We start from the raw sequence: 24980 nt of genomic DNA, 5'->3' as shown, positions 1-24980 counted from the left end.
GCGGAAATCAAGCTGAGATTTTCCCCAGACACCTTAGTCAAACACGCACTGGTTTGGATTAAAACATGAAATAAGTTTATTACATACAGAAGATAGACTTTAAGTGATTATAAGTGATAGCAAACAGATCAAAGCAGATTACCTAGTAAATAAACAAAACCACAAACTGAGCTTAACACACTAGACAGGTGGGAGATGTATTAGCAAATTCTCACCCTGAGTGATAAACAGGCTGGCAGATTCTTAAGGCACAAGTGGCCTTGGCTTTGCAGCTTGAGTTTCCCAGGTTTTCATACACAGGCTAGAAATCTCTTAGCCTGAGACCATCACTTCCTCCCGTTCAGTCTTTGTTCCTCAGGTGTTTCCAGGTGAGGTGTTGTAGGGAGAGTGAGGTCCCCCCAGGATGTCATTGTGCCCCTTTTATATCTTCTTCCAACTTGCTGGAAAGCTCCTTTGCTGTGACCTGCGTCAAACAGTTCCCATTGGGCAGTGCTGTCTCTGAGAGGTTTCTATTGTCCACAGTTCCTGGGGTAACCCTGGTGCTTGTGCATTTCCTCCATGAGCCATTCACACTGTTCGGCTTTTTACTGTTGTACCCGAAAGGCGGCTTGTGGGTGCGTTCAGCGTCACAACATGTTTCAGTGACACATACGTAGCCCAACTTCATAACGTCACACACGACGGTAGCACATGCAATCCAACGAGATATGCCTGTCTAGCAGAGCAAGACTTTTAGAATGGCACCTCACAAGGAGCACTTTGTACAAAACATATCCTAATTACATGACAGTGGTGAATATTGGGGTGCCAGGGTGTCACACTGCACACACTGCAAGGGATGTGGGGGGTGCCTGGTGTGCTCTGGTTCTAGGCCCTGCGAGGGTTGGGGGAGGGGAGTGCCATGACTCTGAGCCCTCGGGGCGGGACTCCCAGCATGCCGTGGGTCTGGGCCCTGGGGGAGGGTGGCAGGGCAGAGGGTGCCCAGGAGTCCCTGCTGGCGCTGCACACTGGGGGCCCTGTCGAGGATCTTGGTGACTCTCCTGGCCGGGGCCAATCCTGTGAGTCACTCCCCAGCCTTGGCGCATGCCCATGGAGCCAGCCACAGGTGCTTGGTCTGCTCAGACTCAGCCCTGCGGGCAGGGCCCTGCTTGCTGTGTCTGTGCGGGGTCATGCAGGGGCACTGATCGCAGCTGGGCTTTCCAGGCGCTGTTGTAACGGGTGTGAAAACATGTGTGGTGTCAATCCGGCGTGACTCCCTGACCCCAGTGTGGGGTCGGCTGGCACATGTGGGCTCAGAGCCCAGCCCATGCTGTGAGACAGACCCTAGTGCAGAGGTGGGCAAACTACGGCCCGTGGGCCACATCTGGCCTGTGGGACCCTCCTGCCCGGCCCCTAAGCCCCTGGCCTGGGAGGCTGTCCCCCGGCCCCTCCCCCACTGTCCCCCTCCCCCACAGCCTCAGCTCACTGCGCTGCTGGCGTGATGCTCCGGGTGGGGGGGCTGCAGAGCCCGGCCTGACCTGGGCTCTGTGCTGCGCGGTGAGGGGGCAGGAGAAGGGCGGGTTGGCTAGAGGGCAGGGGAGTTTGAGGGGGTGGGGGGGTGGATAGGGGTCAGGGTGGTCAGAGGGTGGGGAACAGGGGGGTTGAATGGGGGCGGGGTCCCAGGGGTGGTCAGGGAGCGGGGGGTAGATGGGGCAGGGGTCCCGGGGGAGGCAGTCAGGAAGGAGAGGAGGGGTTGGATGGGGCGGTGGGGGGCAGTTAGGGGCAGGGGGGTGCAGGGGCAGTCAGGGGACAGGGAGAAGAGGTGGTTGGATGGGACAGGGGTCCTGGGGGGGGGCGCGTCAGGGAGGCGAGAAGCAGGGTGGGGTCGGATAGGGGGTGGGGGCTGGGCCACACCTGGCTGTTTGGGGACTCAGTCCGGAGCCTCCCCTAACCGGATCTCCATACAATTTCTGAAACCCGATGCGCCCTCAGGCCAAAAAGTTTGCCTGCCCCTGCCCTAGTGGGAGGAGGGGGGTGACAGAGTGTGGCCCCTGCGTTCAGGGAGCAGGAGTGCAAGGCTCACTGGCGCAGGGTCTACATGGCAATTAGAAGGATTTCACTGGATGCAGAGCATGGTAGCCCTGCCCCTGTCATTGCTGGTGAGCCCGTCCAGCGGTGCCAGCATTAATATTTGCTGGAGGAAGGCAAACTCAGCTGGCCGGCCCATCAGTGGGTCTGAGCAGCAAGGGCTCCCTGCACTGGGATCTGTGGCTCCTGCATGCTGAGAACCAGGCCATGGGGATTCTTTGCCGTGGGGCAGCGAAAATGCACCCCAGAGCTTGGCGCTGCCCTGTTGGGTGCCTCCAATGAGAGCACAGGTGCCTAGACCAGATGCTCTATGCGGGAGCAGACAATGATGCATGCTGCGATCTGTGGCTCTGTGTGCTGCCTGAGAGCCGGGGAGCTGTAATCTGCTTCCCCTCAGGCCATCCAGCAGGCAGCTTTCTCAGGCTGGGGGCTGAGCTGTCATCCTCGTTTTCAGCTGGGCAGAGTTCCCAGTTCAGTTCCTCAAAGTTGCAGTGGCATGAAGGGGCCACCTGCTGCAGCTCCACACCTGTGCCAGTGTGAGCCCCTCGTCGCTAGTACCAGCTGCCTGGATAATAACCCAGTCTCCTTCGCAGCGAGGCAACTGCTGTTGCTCCTCCTGAGGGTGGCAATTCGGTAGCTCTCTGTGTGGCCCTGGCCAGGTGTGATGGATGGGGGAACGCAGGTTGCAGTCCACTAGCCAGACGCAAGGTACCAGGTGCAGGAGTTGGAGCATCTGTTGCAGTCCGTGGAGCAGCTGCGCTCTCCACTGGCTGCTTCGGTAGCGTGTTTGTAACTTGTCCGGTTCAGCTTGCTGTTGCTGCACTTTCCTGGGGATCTTCATGAAATGCAAGTGACCTGAAGCCAGCTCCTGGTGGGCCCCTGCAGCGCCGCGTCTCTCCTGGACGCGTTACCAGGCTGCGTCTCCCTCTGATGTGGCAGCTGAGCAGCACCCGGTGGCTCCCCAGGACTACCCTTTCCTCGACTCCTTTGGGATCCCCACTGCTGACCTCTCTCTCCTGGCCCCTCCGGCCCCAGCCCAGCTGGAGAGGTCACAGCCATGGGGCCTGCTGTAATATGTGGGTTTCTTCTCTTTCAGGAAGAACCATGAGCCAAGCCAATGTGTCTCACACACCGTAGAGCTGCCCTGGGTGGGCTCTGCTCCCCCGCACCCCAAGGTAAGAGTCCTCTCCGTACCCCCCCACGTCACGGCACCTTCCCGAGTCCCCTGGGACACCCAGGTGTGGGTCCCTGCAGCAGTGACCAAGCCGGGGGCCGTGGCTGCAGACAGGCCCTGGGCGGGGACACCCCAGCTGCAGGCTCTGCAGGGGGAGCGCTTGCCATGGTAGGCAGTGGGATATAGTGGCCTAAGCAGGAGGCCTGGAGTCGGGACTCTGAGGTTGCACTCCCAGCCCTGTGTCTGACTCATGTGAGCTTGGGCAAGTCCTGCCCGCTCTGTGCCTCAGTTTCTATTTGTTGGAGGGTCTCAATACTGAGCTGCTGCCTGGGGCCTTTGATTAGTGGATGTGTGTACCACGTGTGAAGGTGTCATGGGTAGGTCTCTGCAGCCTGGGCAGTCTGAGGTGGGTAGCTGCTAGCTCCCCTCTGCACTGGCACAACAGAGCCAAGCTCCCTCTAGTTGGGGTCGCTCTACTCCAGGACTTGTGCCAGCTCCTGCCGGTGGTGCTGGGGCTGGGCTCAAGCTGGGCAGGAAGGAAAGGTTGTGTGTTTGCAGGCTTGCATTCTAGTGTCCTGCTGGGGATTTTGTCCCAAGGACACTTCCCCTACACTGGGTAGGTGTCACGGAGGTTGGGGGACTCAGGACCCTGCAACCCTACTTCCTGCGATTCACCGTGACTCTCAGCCACCCAGTAGAACAGACGGTTTATTAGAAACGACAGGAACATAGTCCAGACCAGAGGTTAGGCATAAACAGGACCCCTTAGTCAGGTCTTTCTCGGGGGGGCTCCCTCCTCTCCCACCAGCCCACTCCAAAAATGAAACCCCCTTCAGCCGACTCCCCCAGCCTCCCCCCAGCTCCTCCTCCAGCCTTTGTCCAGTTTCCCGGGCAGAAGGTGTCACCTGGACCCAACCCCCCTCCCGGCTCAGGTGACAGCCAGTGAAGCCACCCCCTGCTATCTCATCACCGATCAGACAGTCCCAGTAAACTCCCCTGCCACATTCCCAGGTCAAACCGCCTCACTCAGTCCCTGCTGCCTCACAGTAGGTGAATGCCCCCAAAACACAGTGGGCCAGATTCAGGTCTGGGGTAACCCTGTTAGGGTCAGCAGAGCGACAGGAGGGGGATCTGGCCCAGCTTCTTCCTTCTGAAGAGTGCACTGGTGGGATGGCTGGGATGTGGGGACTGGCGTTTGGCTGTAGGTTGTTAATGGGTGCTCTGCAGCTTTGTTATTATAGGGTCATTGGAGAATGTTAGAGCTATACCTTCCGGTTTGTTATTGTAGGGTTGCCCACAATGCATCCTGCCTTGTTATTTTAGGGTCTCTTGTGAATGATGGGCTAGGCGTTCCGGTTTGTTATTGTAGGGTCTTTTGTGGACGCTGGGGCTGTGCACGCTGGTTTGTGATTGTGAAGACTGGGGGTGCACCCTCACATGTGCTGCTGTGTCCTGGTGCCACTCCGCTGTGCCAGTACATGGGGTGGCTCGGGGGCTCGGGGATGCCAGATTAATTCAGGAGTCGTTGGTTTCCCATGGGGCTGAACCTCACTCCAGACCCCCTGCCCAGCCTGGAGCCCCAGAGTGCCTCGTACTCGTGTTAGACTCACACTGCTGGCCAGCAGGGCTCCATGTGTAGTTGAGTCCAGGTCCCTGAGCTGATCTTGAATCCAGCATTGCCTAAGGCTCCCTCCCCTCTCCCCCCACAGCCTCCCCACGCCACTCCCTGGCTCCCTTTCTTCAGGCCCCTCCTTCCCTCTTCATGCCCAGGCCCTCCCCCATTTGTCCCAGCTGATCCCCCCCTCAGTATTTGAAAGGGAAATGGGTGCAGGGCAGAGGTGGGAGCCTGCAGCTCTGCCTGGTGCTGGGGCCTGCCTAGAGGGCAGAGGGTTCTGGCCCCCGCCAGCCAGCCATGGACCTGCCCTGTCCCTGCTTCACCAGCCTGGCTCATAGAGTGGGTGCCAGGGCAGGGGGCGAGGATGAGCATCAGAGATGGCACACACCCATCACCAAGCCCAGCTCCTGACAGGGCAGGGTCCCTCCCTTTGGTGCCATGTCCTCAGAGACCCAGGGTGACTGCAGGAGAGCTGTGGACAAGGGCACTGGTCCCTCCTTGTTGGCTGAAATGATGTATCAGAGGACGTGACCCAGAAGCCCATTGCCCGTTTCCCTGCCACATCATGTTCTAAGCCCCACTCTGCTTTGCTGTCCTCTCACACCCCAAGGTGTCGCCCACTGTGGGCAGGGTCAGTGCCCCTGCCAACCCCAAATGGCAGCCTGCATCTGCCACACCCACGGTTCTGATCTCTCTGGCTCCTTTTGGCTTAATTGTGGAGTGAAGTTTAGGGAGACCAGAGTAGCCAGAGTTCTGAGGAAATCCACAGCTGCTCCTGAGGGATCCAGGCCCAGCCAGTCCTCAGCCTGGATACCCTCTGTAAGCCCTGCAGCCACTCGGGTTGGTTTTCTTTACTGGCAGGTTTTCATCTGTACACCCTCAGGATGCTAATTGCTCCTGGGTCTGTTTCTCCCCTGGGGCCAGACTCAAAGGGCCTTGAAGCAAACAGAAAGACTCCTATTGACTGTTTAGTGATTGTTTTTTTTCTCCTAATCTTTCTTTGACTCAGGACTATAGTTAGTCTTATGCAATGAGAATTGCCGGGATTGCTTTCAGAAGATCAGTATCAGGTTTGCTTCCCTCTTAACCACCTGGGCCCACTTCAGCTCTCGGTGATGTTTCAGATCTTGTTGGCAGAGGTTCACAAGGTCTGTCCTCTCTCTCCCCCTGCACTCCTAGTATGGGTTGTCTGGACTTGCTGATTTGAGGCTGTAGGTTAACGTAACATAAGAGTATGTTTTCCAGAGTTCTGTGTAAGCTCAAAAGCTTGTCTCCCTCACCAATAGAAGACAGTCCATTAAAAGATATTTCCTCACCCATAAGAACAGCCATAGTGGGTCAGACCAATGGTCCATCTAGCCCAGTGTCCTGTCTGCCGACAGTAGCTGGTGCCAGATGCATCATAGAATCATAGAATATCAGGGTTGGAAGGGACCTCAGAAGGTCATCTACTCCAACCCCCTGCTCAAAGCAGGACCAACCCCAACTAAATCATCCCAGCCAGGGCTTTGTCAAGCCTGACCTTAAAAACTTCTAAGGAAGGAGATGCCACCACCTCCCTAGGTAACGCATTCCAGTATTTCACCACCCTCCTAGTGAAAAAGTTTTTCCTAATATCCAACCTAAACCTCCCCCACTGCAACTTGAGACCATTACTCCTTGTTCTGTCATCAGCTACCACTGAGAACAGTCTAGAGCCATCCTCTTTGGAACCCCCCTTCAGGTAGTTGAAAGCAGCTATCAAATCCCCCCTCATTCTTCTCTTCCGCAGACTAAACAATCCCAGTTCCCTCAGCCTCTCCTCAGAAGTCATGTGCTCCAGTCCCCTAATCATTTTTGTTGCCCTCCACTGGACGCTTTCCAATTTTTCCACATCCTTCTTGTAGTGTGGGGCCCAAAACTGGACACAGTACTCCAGATGAGGCCTCACCAATGTCGAATAGAGGGGAATGATCACGTCCCTTGATCTGCTGGCAATGCCCCTTCATATACATCCCAAAATGCCATTGGCCTTCTTGGCAACAAGGGCACACTGTTGACTCATATCCAGCTTATCGTCCACTGTAACCCCTAGGTCCTTTTCCGCAGAACTGCTGCCGAGCCATTCAGTCCCTAGTCTGTAGTGGTGCATGGGGTTCTTCCGTCCGAAATGCAGGACTCTGCACTTGTCCTTGTTGAACCTCATCAGATTTCTTTTGGCCCAATCCTCTAATTTGTCTGGGTCCCTCTGTATCCTATCCCTACCCTCCAGCGTATCTACCTCTCCTCCCAGTTTAGTGTCATCTGCAAACTTGCTGAGGGTGCAATCCACACCATCCTCCAGATCATTTAGGAAGATATTGAACAAAACTGGCCCGAGGACCAACCTTTGGGGCACTCCACTTGATACCGGCTGCCAACTAGACATGGAGCCATTGATCATTACCCGTTGAGCCCGACAATCTAGCCAACTTTCTATTCACCTTGTAGTCCATTCATCCAGCCCATACTTCTTTAACTTGCTGGCAAGAATACTGTGGGAGACCGTATCAAAAGCTTTGCTAAAGTCAAGGAACAACACGTCCACCGCTTTCCCCTCATCCACAGAGCCAGTTATCTCATCATAGAAGGCAATTAGTTTAGTCAGGCATGACTTTCCCTTGGTAAATCCATGCTGACTGTTCCTGATCACTTTCCTCTCCTCTAAGTGCTTCAGAACTGATTCCTTGAAGACCTGCTCCATGATTTTTCCAGGAACCGAGGTGAGGCTGACTGGTCTGTAGTTCCCAGGATGCTCCTTCTTCCCGTTCTTAAAGATGGGCACTACATTAGCCTTTTTCCAGTCATCTGGGACTTCCCCCGATCGCCATGAGTTTTCAAAGATAATGGCCAATGGCTCTGCAATCACATCTGCCAACTCCTTTAGCACTCTCGGATGCAGCGCATCTAGCCCCATGGACTTGTGCTCGTCCAGCTTTTCTAAATAGTCCCGAACCACTTCAGGTGCATGTGCATGTCAGGAGCTGTGGGAGGAAGTTGCGCTGTTGGAGAGGCTGAGTAGTACACACCACATCAGGCACAAGGAAGGAGGCCCTGAGGTAAAGGTGAAGTGGAGCTTGAGGAATTGAGGGCTGCTATGGGGGAAGTAGCCCAGGGAATTGTACGTGTCGTGTTTCTAAAAGGTCAGCTACCATAGCTGATACTATTAGGGTCCCTGAGCTGGAGCCCGGAGTAGAGGGTGGGCCCGGGCTCCCCCCCCCACTTTGCCCCCTGATTAATCACTGAGACTGGGAGACAACAGAGACTGTGCAAAGAAGGATAACTTCTCCTCACCTCCCTTGCTGGCTTATGATGAAAATAGCTCAGTAGACTGTGACCCTTGTCTCTAGAGAAAGAAGCGTTACATGGAGGGTCACAGTGAGCCTCTGAGCCTAGCGAAATCCGCCAGGAAACACGGGACCCATGGAGGCAAGGACAGAGCTTTGTCACAACTGGTGTAAGAAGTGGGATTTCGTTCACAGCGTGGCGGAAGAAAGAGGTTTAAAAAAAAAGTGCACTAGGGTTTTGGATTTTTTTTTTTTGGTTTTTGTTTGTTTGCTTTGTACCACAATGGAGGAGGTGGTGAGAGCTCTGGTACAAGCTGTGGCAGCCCAGCAGGTGGCCACCCGGGTTAAGGCAATGGCACAACAGGAGGCTATGCGGCTACAGGAGGAAACCAATCAATTATTGATGAGCCAGACGACCCAAGATCGTGCCCTCTTGAGAGAGGTGGTGGACCAGCTGAAGATCCTCACCACCCAGGCCCGGGGGTCCAACGGGACGTGAACCCTGAGGGCCACTGGTTGTCTGCCAAAGATGACGTCAGGAGATGACATAGAGGCATATCGCCTCTCATGCGAAAGGACTGCTCAGCGTGAGGCGTGGCCCCAGGAGCAGTGGGCCAGCATTCTCACCCCTTTTTTGTGTGGAGAGGCCCAGAAGGCCTACTTTGACTTGCCTGCCATGGATGCCACTGACTATACCCGTCTGAAGGCAGAGATCCTAGCATGATCAGGGGTAACGGCAGTGGTAAGGGCCCAGAGGTTCCATGAGTGGAAATACCAGGAGAACAAACCCCCGAGGTCCCAGCTAGTCGACCTCATACACCTCCCACGGAAGTGGTTACAACCTGAGCTGTGCAGGCCGAAGGAGATTTTGGAGACCCTGGTCATCGAACATTACATGCGGGGACTGCCACCTGATCTCTGCAAATGGGTAGGCCAGAATGATCCATCCACGTATGACGAGATGATCACACTGGTAGAAAGATGGATGACAGCCAGGGAACTGACCCAACTACCCAAGGAAGGCCCCTTTCGAAGCAAGCACCCGACCCCAACCCTGGAAGGTTGGGCAGCCAAACCCCGGGGAGTCCTAGGTGGAAGAAGAGGGGGGGCTGAAAACCAGCGGAGACCCCAGAAGGAAGGGATTGGCCTGAGTGGGGGGAACCCCGGGACTAAACCCCTAACCCCCAGGATAGGGGAGTGATTAAAAGCAATTATAGATGTTATGCATGTGGGGAGTGGGGACACATAACAGCACAGTGTCCCAGCACTGAGGAGTCTATGCAATGTAACTTGGGGGATTGGGAGGTCCCATGCTCCTTTATCCACCTCACGGGGGTTGCATTAGTCCCGCATAATTACACTAGGCCAGTGAGGATAAATGGAGCAGAGACTACGGTGCTTGTGGACTCTGGGAGTGCTATCACCCTCATATTGGGTAAGCTGGTAAAAAATAGTCAGCTGCTACAAGCCAAATGCGTAGCAGTGAGGTGCATGCATGGGGCCGTGAGCCATTACCCCACCGTCCCAGTGGAGATAGAGGTTCAGGGAAACCCCATTGAGGTGACCGTGGGCGTAGTTCCTAAACTTCCATATCCTGTAGTCATTGGGAGGGACTATCCAGGGTTTGATAATTTACTCCCCCCGGAGAGACTGGAGGGAGGTGGGGACGCTGAGGACAGCGGCTTGTCACCGGGGGAATGTCAACCGCCAATGTTTGCTGAGATTTCTCAGGATCTGTTCTCAGCCCCCTGAAAGACCCGGAAGACAAAAAAAGAGAGGAAGGCTGCGAAGGCCTTGGGAACCCGGATCCTGACCCAGGGCCAGAAGACCTCCCTCATAGGCAGATGGATGCAAGCAGCCAACAGAGAAACTTCCACCACAGAAGGTGAGCCAGAAGCTGCCCCCAGCCATGACGGCGGTGAGCCGTTGGAAGAAGAAGAAGCCGGCCCCTGGGAGCTTGGGCAGGTTAGTCCCGGGAGAGAGACTTTTGGGCGGGACCAGGCGGAGGACCCCAGATATGATAACACCAGGAAAGAGGTGGCCGAGATCGATGGGATACCCATGGATGGGAAGGTCTCGGACCTTACTTTATAGTGAAGAAAGATCTCCTGTACCACGTGGTGCAAATGCAGGAGCAAGAGATACAACAACTGCTGGTGCCACAAAAACATCAAAAAGCCATATTGAGTCTCGCCCACAGTCACCTGTTTGGAGGACACCTAGGGGTAGAGAAAACCCAGGCACGGATCCTGCGGAGGTTCTTCTGGCCAGGAGTACATGAAGATGTCCGGCGATACTGCACCTCTTGTCCAGAGTGTCAGTTACATAGCCCTCGCCCACACTTGCGGGCTCCTTTGATACCTCTTCCAATAATAGAGGTTCCTTTCGAATGGATAGCCATGGATCTGATAGGGCCCCTAGAGAAGACAGCTCGGGGCCACCAACATGTGCTTGTTGTACTGGACTATGCAACCCGGTACCTGGAAGCTGTTCCCCTGCGCAACACAGCTTCCAAGACAATAGCTAAGGAGCTAGTACAGATCTTTGCCCGGGTTGGGCTACCCAAGGAGATATTGACTGATCAAGGGACACCTTTCATGTCCACGTTGATGAAAGATCTCTGTTCATTGCTCCATGTACAAGCCCTACGGACCTCTGTATACCACCCGCAAACAGATGGCCTTGTGGAAAGGTTCAATAGGACCCTCAAGGCCATGATCAGGAAAGTGGTGAGCCGGGATGGGAAAGACTGGGATACCCTATTGCCTTACCTCATGTTCGCCATCCGGGAGGTTCCGCAAGCCTCCACGGGTTTCCCTCCATTCAAACTACTATATGGGCGCCACCCTCGGGGCATATTGGATATAGCCAGAGAAGCCTGGGAAGAGGAGCCAAATCCCGGAAGGAACATAGTTGAGCATGTACTGCAGATGAGAGATCGGATAGCCCGAGTTACGCCCATTGTACGGGAACACTTGGAGAGAGTACAGGAGACCCAACAAACCCATTATAACCACCAAGCGAAGCTTCGATGGTTCCAACCAGGGGATTGGGTGATGGTCCTGGTGCCCACAGCAGAAAGTAAACTGTTGGCCCAGTGGCAGGGACCCTACGAAATAATCAAAGCCGTGGGAGAGGTGAACTATAAGGTGCGGCAGCCAGGCCACTGGAAATCGGAGCAAATTTACCACATCAATCATCTAAAACCTTGGCACGATCGAGAGGCATGCTTAGTCATGCAGGAGACCCTTCCCCAGGAGGATAACTTACACGAGCAAGTGAGGATATCATCCGACTTGACACCGATTCAAAAGATCGAGGCAGCCGACATGATTAATCGCAACAGAGATGTGTTCTCTACAAAACCAGGGTGGACGACTGAGACCTATCACCATATCCGCATGATCCCCGGAGCCAAGGTAACATTGAGACCCTACCGAATCCCAGCAGCCAAAACAGAAGAAATCAAGGCTGAAGTAAAGAAAATGTTAGAATTAGGGGTTATTGAAGAATCTTACAGTCAGTGGTCCAGTCCAATTGTTCTAGTGCCTAAACCTGATGGTTCCATGAGATTCTGTAATGATTCACCGACTGAATGAAATATCCCAGTTTGATGCATACACCATACCACGCATCGACGAACTGGGTAGTGCCCGATTCTTCACTACACTGGATCTGACAAAAGGGTACTGGCAGATTCCTCTGACCAAAGAAGCTAAAGAAAAGACAGCATTCTCCGCCCCGGATGGGCTATTCCAGTACACCGTTCTCCCTTTTGGGCTACATGGGGCTCCAGCCACATTCCACCGCCTCATGGATAAGCTGCTGCGCCCCCATACTAGTTATGCAGCTGCATACTTAGATGATGTCATCATCCATACGCCAGACTGGGGAACCCACTTGGAGAAAGTTGAGGCAGTACTGCGCACCTTAAGGCGGGCTGGCCCCACTGCTAATCCCGCTAAATGCGCCTTAGGGCTAGCAGAGGCTAAGTACCTGGGATATATTGTGGGAAGGGGCATAGTGAAGCCCCAATTGAATAAGCTAGAGGCAATTCAAAACTGGCCCCAGCCGACCTGAAAGAAGCAGGCCCGTGTGTTCCTAGGCGTGGTAGGCTACTACCGACGGTTTATTCCCCACTTCGCCACTAGGGCAAGTCCCCTAATGGACCTGGTGAAGGCCCGAGGTCCAGGCATGGTAAAGTGGACCAACGCAGCAGAGGGGGCATTTACAGACCTTCGGACAGCCCTCTGTAATGACCCCATACTCATAGCCCCGGACTTTAACAGGGAATTTATTTTACAAACAGACGATTCCGAGGTGGGGTTGGGAGCAGTTCTGTCGCAAATGGTGGGAGAAGAGGAACACCCGATCCTCTACCTAAGCAGAAAGCTTCTCCCAAGAGAACAGAAATACGCAGTAGTCAAGAGAGAATGCCTTGCTGTCAAATGGGCTATGGAGACACTGCATTATTACCTCTTAGGCCGGCGGTTTACTCTTGTGACGGACCATGCACCCCTCCAGTGGATGCAGCGGAATAAGGAAAAGAATGCAAGGGTCACCAGGTGGTTCTTATCCCTCCAACCATTCCAGTTCCGCATACGGCACAGGGCTGCATGCCACCATGGCAACGCTGATGGTCTGTCACGAGCATACTGCCTGGCATCCCAAGTTGCCTAGCTCTATGGTGTTGAGCGGGGGGGGAGGGGGGGAGGATATGTGACGGGGCAAGGCCAGATGGCTATAGAAAAGTAGTGGGAGATAGATATATTAGCTCCAGGCTAAACAAATCCCTGGTACCAGGTTAAGTGAAATGGAAGCTGGTCCAGGTCAATTAAGACACCTGGGGCCAATTAAGAACTTTCCAGAAGGCAGGGAGAAGGCTAGGTTGATTGGGACACCTGAAGCCAATCAGGGGCTGGCTGAAACTAGTTGAAAGCCTCCCAGTTAGTCAGGTGGGTGTGCATGTCAGGAGCTGTGGGAGGAAGTTGTGCTGTTGGAGAGGCTGAGTAGTACACACCACATCAGGCACAAGGAAGGAGGCCCTGAGGTAAGGGTGAAGTGGAGCTTGAGGAAGTGAGGGCTGCTGTGGGGGAAGTAGTCCAGGGAATTGTACATGTCATGTTTCTAAAAGGTCAGCTACCATAGCTGATACTATTAGGGTCCCTGAGCTGGAGCCCGGAGTAGAGGGTGGGCCCGGGCTCCCCCCCCCCCTTTGTCCCCTGATTAATCACTAAGACGGGAAGACAACAGAGACTGTGCAAAGAAGGATAATTTCTCCTCTCCTCCCTCGCTGGCTAATGATGAAAATGGCTCAGTAGACTGTGACCCTTGTCTCTAGAGAAAGAAGGGTTACATGGAGGGTCACAGTGAGCCTCTGAGCCTAGCGAAATCCGCCAGGAAACACGGGACCCACGGAGGCAAGGACAGAGCTTTGTCACAGGACCGAATGGCTAGGCAGCGGTTCTGCAGAAAAGGACCTAGGGGTTACAGTGGACGACAAGCTGGATATGAGTCAACAGTGTGCCCTTGTTGCCAAGAAGACCAATGGCATTTTGGGCTGTATGAGTACAGGCATTGCCAGTAGATCAAGGGACGTGATTGTTCCCCTCTATTCGACATTGGTGAGGCCTCATCTGGAGTACTGTGTCCAGTTTTGGGCCACACACTACAAGAAGGATGGGAAAAATTGGAAAGCGTCCAGCGGAGGGCAACAAAAAGCATTAGGGGACTGGAACACATGACTTATGAGGAGAGGCTGAGGGAACTGGGATTGTTTAGTCTGCGGAAGAGAAGAATGAGGGGGGATTTGATAGCTGCTTTCAACTACCTGAAAGGGGGTTCCAAAGAGGATGGTTCTAGACTGTTCTCAGTGGTACCTGATGACAGAACGAGGAGTAATGGTCTCAATTTGCAGTGGGGGAGTTTTAGGTTGGATATTAGGAAAAACTTTTTCACTCGGAGGGTGGTGAAGCACTGGAATGGGTTACCTAGGGAGGTGGTGGCATCTCCTTCCTTAGAAGTTTTTAAGGTCAGGCTTGACAAAGCCCTGGCTGGGATGATTTAGTTGGGGTTGGTCCTGCTTTGAGCAGGGGGTTGGACTAGATGACCTCCTGAGGTCCCTTCCAACCCTGATATTCTATGATTCTCTTACTCGTAGCCTCTGAACCACACAGCCCCATAATCCAGGTGAAGGTGGCTGCATAGGAGTCTGCACTATGTGTGCTGCAGGTGGCTCAGCGATGTGACCTCCAGCTGGGCCACATCTGAGCTTGGGGCTAGAGGAATGAACTCAGCAGGTGAAAGGAGGTGGGTTAGCGCAAAGGGCACCTGTACCACACACTCACCAGGGAGTTCCAGTACCAGCCTGGGCAGCACTGGGGAACAGGTTCTTTCCACATGCCGGGCATGTTTAACAAGGAAGCTGAGGAGCAGAACGACTCACTAGCAGCAACATTAGACAACAGAGGAACCTGCCAGGAGCAGTCTCCAGCCCCAGGGAGAGTGACGGCAGTGCTCGAGTCAGGTCCACTCCGAGATCTGAGCCATGACGTCTGCCTCTCAGTTGCTTGCTGTGTGGCTGGCAGTTTGGTTCAAAACTCCTGGGGTCTGGCTGGTGCAGCTCCGAGATGAGTCTAATCCACAGGCTTCCTCGGAGCAACTCTCTGCTCTGATGAGTGTCTAAATGAGTATCCGATGAGTATCTGATGGGGTCTAAATTAGCTGTTTCCACTCAAGAAAGAGATCTTGGAATCATTGTGGATAGTTCTCTGAAAACATCCACTCAATGTGCAGCAGCAGCCAAAAAAGCAAACAGAATGTTGTGGGGGGAATCATGAAGAAGGGGAGAGAGAATAAGACAGAAAATATCATATTGCCTCTGTATAAATCCATGGTACATAGAATCATAGAATCATAAAATATCAGGGTTGGAAGGGACCTCAGGAGGTCATCTAGTCCAACCCCCTGCTCAAAGCAGGACCAATCCCCAATTAAATCATCCCAGCCAGGGCTTTGTCAAGCCTGACCTTAAAAACTTCTAAGGAAGGAGATTCTACCACCTCCCTAGGTAACGCATTCCAGTGTTTCACCACCCTCCTAGTGAAAAAGTTTTTCCTAATATCCAACCTAAACCTCCCCCACTGCAACTTGAGACCATTACTCCTTGTCCTGTCCTCTTCTACCACTGAGAATAGTCTAGAACCATCCTCTTTGGAACCACCTCTCAGGTAGTTGAAAGCAGCTATCAAATCCCCCCTCATTCTTCTCTTCTGCAGACTAAACAATCCCAGTTCCCTCAGCCTCTCCTCATAAGTCATGTGTTCCAGACCCCTAATCATTTTTGTTGCCCTTCGTTGGACTCTCTACAATTTATCCACATCCTTCTTGTAGTGTGGGGCCCAAAACTGGACACAGTACTCCAGATGAGGCCTCACCAATGTCGAATAGAGGGGAACGATCACGTCCCTCGATCTGCTCGCTATGCCCCTACTTATACATCCCAAAATGCCATTGGCCTTCTTGGCAACAAGGGCACACTGCTGACTCATATCCAGCTTCTCGTCTACTGTAACCCCTAGGTCCTTTTCCGCAGAACTGCTGCCTAGCCATTCAGTCCCTAGTCTGTAGCTGTGCATTGGGTTCTTCCGTCCTAAGTGCAGGACCCTGCATTTATCCTTAGTGAACCTCATCAGGTTTCTTTTGGCCCAATCCTCCAATTTGTCCAGGTCCCTCTGTATCCTATCTCTGCCCTCCAATGTATCTACCACTCCTCCCAGTTTAGTATCATCCGCAAATTTGCTCAGAGTGCAATCTACACCATCCTCCAGATCATTTATGAAGATATTGAACAAAACCGGCCCCAGGACCGACCCCTGGGGCACTCCACTTGACACCGGCTGCCAACTAGACAAGGAGCCATTGATCACTACCTGTTGAGCCCGACAATCTAGCCAACTTTCTACCCACCTTATAGTACATTCATCCAGCCCATACTTCTTTAACTTGCTGACAAGAATACTGTGGGAGACCGTGTCAAAAGCTTTGCTAAAGTCAAGAAACAATACATCCACTGCTTTCCCTTCATCCACAGAATCAGTAATCTCATCATAGAAGGCGATTAGATTAGTCAGGCATGACCTTCCCTTGGTGAATCCATGCTGACTGTTCCTGATCACTTTACTCTCGTGTAAGTGCTTCAGGATTGATTCCTTGAGGACCTGCTCCATGATTTTTCCGGGGACTGAGGTGAGGCTGACCGGCCTGTAGTTCCCAGGATCCTCCTTCTTCCCTTTTTTAAAGATTGGCACTACATTAGCCTTTTTCCAGTCACCTGGGACTTCCCCCGTTCGCCACGAGTTTTCAAAGATAATGGCCAATGGCTCTGCAATCACATCCGCCAATTCCTTTAGCACTCTCGGATGCAACTCGTCCGGCTCCATGGACTTGTGCACGTCCAGCTTTTCTAAATAGTCCCTAACCACCTCTTTCTCCACAGAGGGCTGGCCATCTACTCCCCATGTTGCGATGCCCAGCGCAGCAGTCTGGGAGCTGTCCTTTTTCGTGAAGACAGAGGCAAAAAAAGCATTGAGCATATTAGCTTTTTCCACATCCTCTGTCACTAGGTTGCCTCCCTCATTCAGTAAGGGGCCCACACTTTCCTTGGCTTTCTTCTTGTTGCCAACATACCTGAAGAAACCCTTCTTGTTACTCTTGACATCTCTTGCTAGCTGCAGCTCCAGGTGCGATTTGGCCCTCCTGATTTCATTCCTACATGCCCGAGCAATATTTTTATACTCTTCCCTGGTCATATGTCCAACCTTCCACTTCTTGTAAGCTTCTTTTTTATGTTTAAGATCCGCTAGGATTTCACCATTAAGCCAAGCTGGTCACCTGCCATATTTACTATTCTTTCGACTCATCGGGATGGTTTGTCCCTGTAACCTCAACAGGGATTCCTTGAAATACAGCCAGCTCTCCTGGACTCCTTTCCCCTTCATGTTAGTCCCCCAGGGGATCCTACCCATCCGCTCCCTGAGGGAGTCAAAGTCTGCTTTCCTGAAGTCCAGGGTCCGTATCCTGCTGTTTACCTTTCTTCCCTGTGTCAGGATCCTGAACTCGACCATCTCATGGTCACTGCCTCCCAGATTCCCATCCACTTTTGCTTCCCCCACTAATTCTTCCCTGTTTGTGAGCAGGAGGTCAAGAAAAGCTCCCCCCCTAGTTGGCTCGTCTAGCACTTGCACCAGGAAATTGTCCCCTACGCTTTCCAAAAACTTCCTGGATTGTCTATGCACCGCTGTATTGCTCTCCCAGCAAATATCAGGAAAATTAAAGTCACCCATGAGAACCAGGGCGTGCGATCTAGTAGCTTCTGCGAGTTGCCGGAAGAAAGCCTCATCCACCTCATCCCCCTGATCCGGTGGTCTATAGCAGACTCCCACCACTACATCACTCTTGTTGCTCACACTTCTAAACTTAATCCAGAGACACTCAGGTTTTTCTGCAGTTTCGTACCGGAACCTCATCTTGAATACTGCATGCAGATGTGGTCGCCCCATCTCAAAAAAGATACATTGGAAAAGGTTCAGAAAAGGGCAACAGAAATGATGAGGGGTCTGGAACGGCTTCCATATGAGGAGAGATTAAAAAGACTGGGACTTTTCAGCTTGGAAAAGAGACGGCTAAGGGGGGATGTGATAGAGGCCTATGAAATCATGACTGGTGTAGAGAAAGTAGATAAGGAAGTGTTGTTTACTACTTCTCATAACACAAGAACTAGGGGTCACCAAATGAAATTAATAGGCAGCAGGTTTAAAACAAATAAAAGGAAGTATTTCTTCACACAATGCACAGTCAACCTGTGGAACTCCTTGCCAGAGGATGTTGTGAAGGCCAAGACCATAACAGGGTTCAAAAAAGAACTAGATAAATTCATGGAGGATAGGTCCACCAATGGCTATTAGCCAGGCTGGGCAGGGATGATGTCCCTAGCCTCTGTTTGCCAGAAGCTGGGAATGAGGGACAGGGGATGGATCACTTGATGATTACCGGTTCTGTTAATTTCTTCTGGGGCACCTGGCACTGGCCACTGTCAGAAGACAGGATACTGGGCTAGATGGACCTTTGGTCTGACCCAGTGTGGCCGTTCTTATGTTCTTATGTTCTGCTGATGGCACTGGATACTAGTGGGCAATTTATTAGCATTTGGCTCACGATGTGCACCACCATATTTCACAAGGGAAATGGCCCTTTTAAAACACAATGAAACTGTCATGGCCCAGATCCTCCCCAGGGGTGAGACCACAGTGCCTAGGGCTAGAAGGTAACACGTGATCGTCTAGTCCAGGGGTGGGGAACCTACAACCTGCAGGCCGGATCCAGCCCCCTTCTTCATTTCATCTGGCCCACAGCAAGTCTCCGTGCTGTGGGCCAGAAGCCCCGAGCTTCAGCACCCCAACATGGGGCTGGAGCCATGAGCGCCAGCTCACCCTGCTGCAGGAAGAAGCTGGGGTTGCCAGGCCATTAAAAGTCTGGTCGGCTCCACACAGCTCCCGGGGGCGGCTGGCCTGTCCGTGTGGCCCCTAGGTGCAGGGACGATCAGGGAAGGTCCGTGTGCTGCCCCCACCCCCAGCACCAGCTCCGCAGCTCTCATTGGCCGGGAACCATGGCCAATGGGAGCTGCAGGGGTGGCGCCTGTGGGCTCCCTGGCTCCTCCGCCTAGGGGCCAGACATGGAGGCCCCTTCTAGGAGCAGCATGAACCCAGGGCAGGCAGGGAGCCTGCCTTAGCCCCATAGTGCCACTGACTGGGAGCCACCTGAGGTAAGCACCACCCGGCCAGAGCCCACACCCCGAACCCCCTGCCCCAGGTTGGAACCCCCTCCCATACCCTAACTCCCTCCCAGATCCCGTACCCCCACCCACACCCGTGCCCCAGCCCTGAGCCTCTCCCAGAGCCTGAACCTCGTCCCACACTCCAAACCCGTGCCCCAGCCTGGAGCCCCCTCCTGCACCCTGATCCTCTCATTCCTGGCCCCACTCCGGAGCCTAGGGGAAGCCCTGAGCCTCTGCGGCCGCCCCCCGCCCCCCCGCGGCACAGTGTGTGGCCTGCAACTGATTTCCCTGTGGGTCAGTGGAAAGAATGTTCCCCGCCCCGATCTAGTCTGACCTCCTGTGTGTCACAGGCCCTTAAATTTCACCATCACCTGATACTGAGCCTCATAACTTGGGTTAGACTAAAACCTTTCAGCCCTCAGGAAACTAAACTGCTGTGACCCACCGGCAGAGCCAGCCCAGGAGAGAGCAAGAGGTCACCGGTCACAGAATCACAGAATACCAAGGCTGGAAGGGACCTCAGGAGGTCATCTAGTCCCACCTCCCACTCAAAGCAGGACCAATCCCCGACTAAATCATCCCAGCCAGGGCTTTATCAAGCCGGGCCTTAAAAACCTCTAAGGAAGGAGATTCCACCGCCTCCCTCAGTAACGCAATGCTCAAGGCTCCAACAATTGCAGGAAATGAATTAGCTGAGACCTACCCAGCTGGTCCCAGCGGGTGATTTTGCAGAGGAAGATGACCTCTCCCCCAGGGTGCTAACAATTTGACCCAGGAGGAAAGTCCTTTATGACCCTGAGACAGTGGAGGGATATGGGTTCTTACCAGCTGAGGATCCAAGCGCGGTGTGTGCTGAGGAAAGGTGCTGGGGTGAAGGCTGGGCACTCACTCTACAAACTGCCTGGCTGCAGATCAAGAGCCCCCAGGCACTCCCTGCCCCAGCCATTGTGCCTCATGAACAACCCTCCGAACCAAGAGTGGAGGGCTCAGACTCTAGGATCCATTCAGGTCCTAATTGCTGAGGATGCTTATGAAAATGGGGGCAGCTGAAGGGACGTGGATGCTACCTTTCTAGGAACTGCATTGACACCCCCAGCTCATTTCACCTGGGGTTCATCGGATGGGAATGAGTTTTGGTAACAGTCTACAGCAGAGGTGGGCTAACCATGGCCCGTGGGCCACATCTGGCCTGTGGGACCATCCTGCCCGGCCCCTGAGCTCCTGGCCCAGGAGGCTTGCCCCGTCCCCTCCGCCACTGTTCCCCCTCCCCTGCATCCACACCACTGCGCGGGCAACAGGGCTGCGAGCTCCTGCCCCGGCAAGCGTGCAGTGGTGGGGGGGTTGGGTAGGGGGTCCCAGGGGGCAGTCAGGGGACTGGGAGCAGGGGACGGTTAGGGGTGGGGGATCCCAGGGGGCAGTCAGGGGACTGGGAGCAGGGGACGGTTAGGGGTGGGGGATCCCAGGGGGCAGTCAGGGGACAGGGAGCAGAGGGCGGTTGGATGGGGCGGAGGTTCTGGGTTGGTCAGGGGTCAGGGAACAGGGGGTTGGATAGATCGGGGCAGTCCCAGGGGGCCAGGGAGCAGAGGGGCTAGATAGGGGGTGGGGTCCTGGGGAGCAGTTTGGGGCGGGGGGTCCCAGGAGGGGGCAGTCAGGGGACAAGGAGTGGGGGTGTTGGATGGATTGGGGGTTCTGAGGGGGGCAGTCAGGGGGCGGGAAGTGGGAGAGGGCAAATAGGGGGTGGGGGGCCAAGCTGTCTGGGTGGCACAGCCTTCCCTACCTGGCCCTCCATACAGTTTTGCACCTTGATGTGGCCCTCAGGCCGAAAAGTTTGCCCACCCCTGGTCCACAGTACCCAGTGGAACACATTCATAGCTACAGACAAGAAATGATGATGCTATAAGTCACGAACGCTTCTAGGGAGCCAGGTTTAGAACCTTGGACCTACGGCTCCAAAAATGAGGCAGCTGACACTTGAACTAAAGGAGACTGGCTATAATAGAGCCATCATTAGTAGATCCATTATCCTTGCAGTGTGGGCTGACCAACTAATACATCACTAGGACCGTGGTAAAGCACTGGAATGCATTACCTAGGGAGGTGGTGGAATCTCCTTCCTTGAGGTTTGTAAGGTCAGGCTTGACAAAGCCCTGGCTGGGATGATTTAGTTGGTGTTAGTCCTGCTTTGAGCAGGGGGTGGGACTAGATGACCTCCTGAGGTCCCTTCCAACCCTGATATTCTCTGATTCTATGATTACACACAAAGACCTGGTCTACACTACAGGGTTAGGTCGAATTTAGCTGCGTTAGGTCAATTTAAAAATGACTGTGTCCACACAACCAACTCTGTTCCGTCGACCTAAAGGGCTCTTAAAATCGACTTTTGTACTCCTCCCTGATGAGGGGAGTAGTGCTAAAATTGACCTTGCTGGGTCAAATTTGGGGTAGGGTGGACGCAAATTGATGGTATTGGCCTCCAGGAGCGATCCCAGAGTGCTCCATTGTGACAGCTCTGGACAGCACTTTGAACTCTGATGCACTAGCCAGGTACACAGGAAAAGCCCCGGGAACTTTTGAATTTCATTTCCTGTTTGGTCAGCGTGGCGAACTCAGCAGCACTCAGCAGCACAGGTGACCATGTAGTGCCTCCAGAATCGTAGAGCATAGACTGTTTCTACGCTCCCCCTGTCATCTCCGTCGCTGAGGTTATCCCAGATTAGAAGGCGAAAAAAATGCACTCGCGATGACATGTTTTCTGAGCTCATGCAGTCCTCCCCCACTGATAGAGCACAGCTTAATGCATGGAGGCATTCAATGGCAGAGGCCAGGAAAGAAGTAAGTGAGCATGAAGAGTGGAGGCAGGATGCGATGCTGAGGTGAATGTGGGAGCAAACGGACATGATGAAGCATCTGTTGGAGCTGCAGGAAAGCCAACATGAGCATAGACTCCCGCTGCATCCACTGTATAACCGCCTCCCCTCCTCCCCATTTTCCATATCCTCCTCACCCAGATGCCCAAGAACGCGGGGGGCCTCCGGGCACCCAGCCACTCCACTCCAGAGGATGGCCCAAGCAACAGAAGGCTGGCATGTTTGGTTTTTAATGTGGCTACAATAAGCAATGTGGCCTTGTCCTTCCCTCCTCCCCCACCCCACCCGGGCTACCTTGTCCATTATCTCATTTTTTAAAAAATTAATAAAGAAACAATGCGTGGTTTCAAAATAATAGTTACTTTATTTCAAAGTGGGAGAGTGGTTGGTTTGCAGGGAATTAAAATCAACAAAGGGGGTGGGTTTGCATCAAGGAGACATGCACACTACTGTCACACTGAAGCCTGACTAGTCATGAAACTGATTTTCAAAGCCTCTCTGATGCGCAGCACGCTTTGCTGTGCTCTTCTAATCACCCTGGTGTCTGGCTGCTCAAAATCGGATGCCAGGCGATTTGACTCAACCTTCCACCCCACCATAAATGTCTCCCCCTTATTCTCGCAGATATTATGGAGCACACAGCAAGCAGCAATAACAATGGGAATGTTGGTTGCGCTGAGGTCTGACCTAGTCAGCAAACAGTGCCAGCGAGCTTTTAAACATCCAAAGGCACATTCGACCACCAGTCTGCACTTGCTCAGCCTATAGTTGACCTGCTCCTTACTACTGTCCAGGCTTCATGAGCCATGGGAGCAAGGGGCAGGCGGGGGTAGGTGTGACCGTGCAGTGCTGCCGGCTGGGAGAGCAGCCGGAGGCAGAAGCCTCCAGCTCACATGATATTTCAGGCAGGACTGAATCCCCATAAGATGAAAGTTAAAGAAGAGAATGACCTGGAGTCGCTGGCTCCCATTTGATGCTCTAAGAGGAGGATAGCTATGTCTGTCCAAGAGCCCCTGATCGACCTCACTGAGGGCTGCCAGGAGCATCCAGGAGACGTATGTCGGCTATCAGTCCTACTGCACCGTCTGCCGCGAATGCAAGGAGCTGCTGCTGTGTAGCAATGCAGTACTGCGTCTGCCAGCAGCACCCAGGAGATGTATGGTGACGGTGAGCTGAGCGGGCTCCATGCTTGCTGTGGTATGGCGTCTGCATGGGTAACCCAGGAAAAAAGGCGCAAAACGATTGTCTGCCATTGCTTTCATGGAGGGAGGGAGGGAGGAGGGCCTGACGACATGTACCCCAAACCACCCGCGACAATGTTTTTGCCCCATCAGGCATTGGGAGCTTAACCCAGAATTCCAGTGGGCAGCGGAGACTTCGGGAACTGTGGGATAGCTACCCATCATGCACTGCTCTGTAAGTTGATGCTAGCCACGGTAGTGAGGACGCACTCCGCCGACTTAATGCGCTTAGTGTGGACATACGCAATTGACTGTATAAAATCAGTTTCTAAAAATCGACTTCTATAAAATCAACCTAATTTTGTACTGTAGACAAGGCCAAAGTCAAGATGCTGCAATCCTTAATCCTTAATGGGGTGTTGACTCTGAAACCTAGTGGTGTCAGTTTACATGCCAACATTTTTAACTTCTTCTTGCCAATCATTTTAGCAGAACCGTTCAGCTGATGTGCTTATCTATTGAGAACACTGGTCTAAGTGACAAACTTATTTGACCAAGCCCCCCTTCTTTGCATTTGTACTTGTTTACACTCCACCCCACCCAAGTACATATACCGCCACCCAGCTCTGAAGGCAGAGAGGAGAGCAGCAGCTGCTGGCTGGGCACCCAGCTCTGAAGGCAGCATTGTGCTAGCAGTAGCACAGAAGTAAGGGTGGCAATGTGAAAAGCAATATTCATCAGTATCACTTTTCACAGCAGACTTAGTCCCCATTGCCACCTTTACTTCTGTGCTCCCCCCCCCCCCCCGCCCTGGCTGACAGCAGAACCCCGCTGCCTCCTGGTGAGGAATTGACGGGAGGAGGGGAAGTAGAGCCTGAGCCTGGGTGGTGGGGTTCCAGCTGTCTCCTTTATCCCCACCTCCCTGGTGTGCACAGTCCTTCTGCACGAGCCCAGCCACCCGGGGCTGAGAGCCAGAGCGCTTAAAAAAAAAAAAAGCACACAACTCATGCCTCCCTTGCCACATTCCCACGCCTACCTTGCCAAGCCCACCCCCGGTTTGAGAATCGCTGATTTAGATGGAATGACAGATACTAGGGCAGTTTCTTGCTCTCTGCTTGAAAGAATCATCCCCTCTTAGCCCTTCCCAAATCTTTGACCACCACAGCTCTAACCTGAACCCTTCTCATCCCCAATCCCAGTCCTTCCAACATCACATGCACTAGCCATTCCAGATGCCTAACGTGCTTGCAGTCAAGACCAGCCCTGCCCCCCCACCCCCCCGCCGAGCCCATTGGCCTGTGGCCCTGCCGATCTCATGCCAGGCTGATACTTGGCTGGGATACCAAGAAAACTTGAGGTTGCTGCGGAGACATAGGTGATGATTCAGTAGAGGGCACTCTTCCCTTTCAGTTAGCATTGGGTCGCTGCCCTGTGCTTATAGCTTCCAAGGCCAGGAGGGACCCTTGTGCCCATCTAGTGTGACCCCAGATAGCCCCGGCCAAAGACCTGCCCACAGTAATCCCTAGGGCAGAGCTTTGAGAATGGTCAGGGATGGAGAATCCATCATGACCCCGGTGAATTGGTCCAATGGTTAATTATTGTCACTGGTAAAAATGTCCACCTTAGTCTGAATGCGTCTAGCTTCAGCTACCAGCCACTGGGTCGGGTCAGACCTGTCACTGCCAGACTGATGAGCCCCTTATGAAATATTTGTTCCCCACATAAGTACTTACAGGCTGGGATCAAGTCACCCCCGAACCTTCTCTTTGTTAGGGTAAATGGATGGAGCTCCATGAGTCAGTCACTGGTTTTCTCACCCTTTAATCGTTCCCCTGGCTCTTCTCTGATCCCTCCAGTTTATCAGCATCCTCCTTGAGCTGTGGCACCAGGACTGGAGCCAGGATGCCAGCAGCAGGTGCCCCAGTGCCAAGCAGAGA

At 53.5% G+C, this 24980-nt stretch overlaps 1 protein-coding gene across 11 annotated transcripts in view; it reads left to right on the top strand.

The window, feature by feature from the left end:
* The window catches only part of RAP1GAP (RAP1 GTPase activating protein), a 186946-nt gene that overhangs the window by 103952 nt on the left and 58014 nt on the right, over positions 1-24980 (top strand). For all 11 annotated transcript variants that reach the window (XM_074933969.1, XM_074933965.1, XM_074933967.1 and 8 more), the window contains one exon: positions 3164-3242. In XM_074933969.1, coding sequence (XP_074790070.1) covers positions 3164-3242 — 79 coding nt within the window. The remainder of the gene's footprint in view (positions 1-3163; positions 3243-24980) is intronic.

This window comes from Natator depressus, chromosome 18 (assembly GCF_965152275.1).
Source record: "Natator depressus isolate rNatDep1 chromosome 18, rNatDep2.hap1, whole genome shotgun sequence".
NCBI classification, from domain to species: domain Eukaryota; kingdom Metazoa; phylum Chordata; order Testudines; family Cheloniidae; genus Natator; species Natator depressus.
The sequence above is the reverse complement of the archived record's forward strand: the minus strand, read 5'-3'. Positions and strand labels throughout refer to the sequence as shown.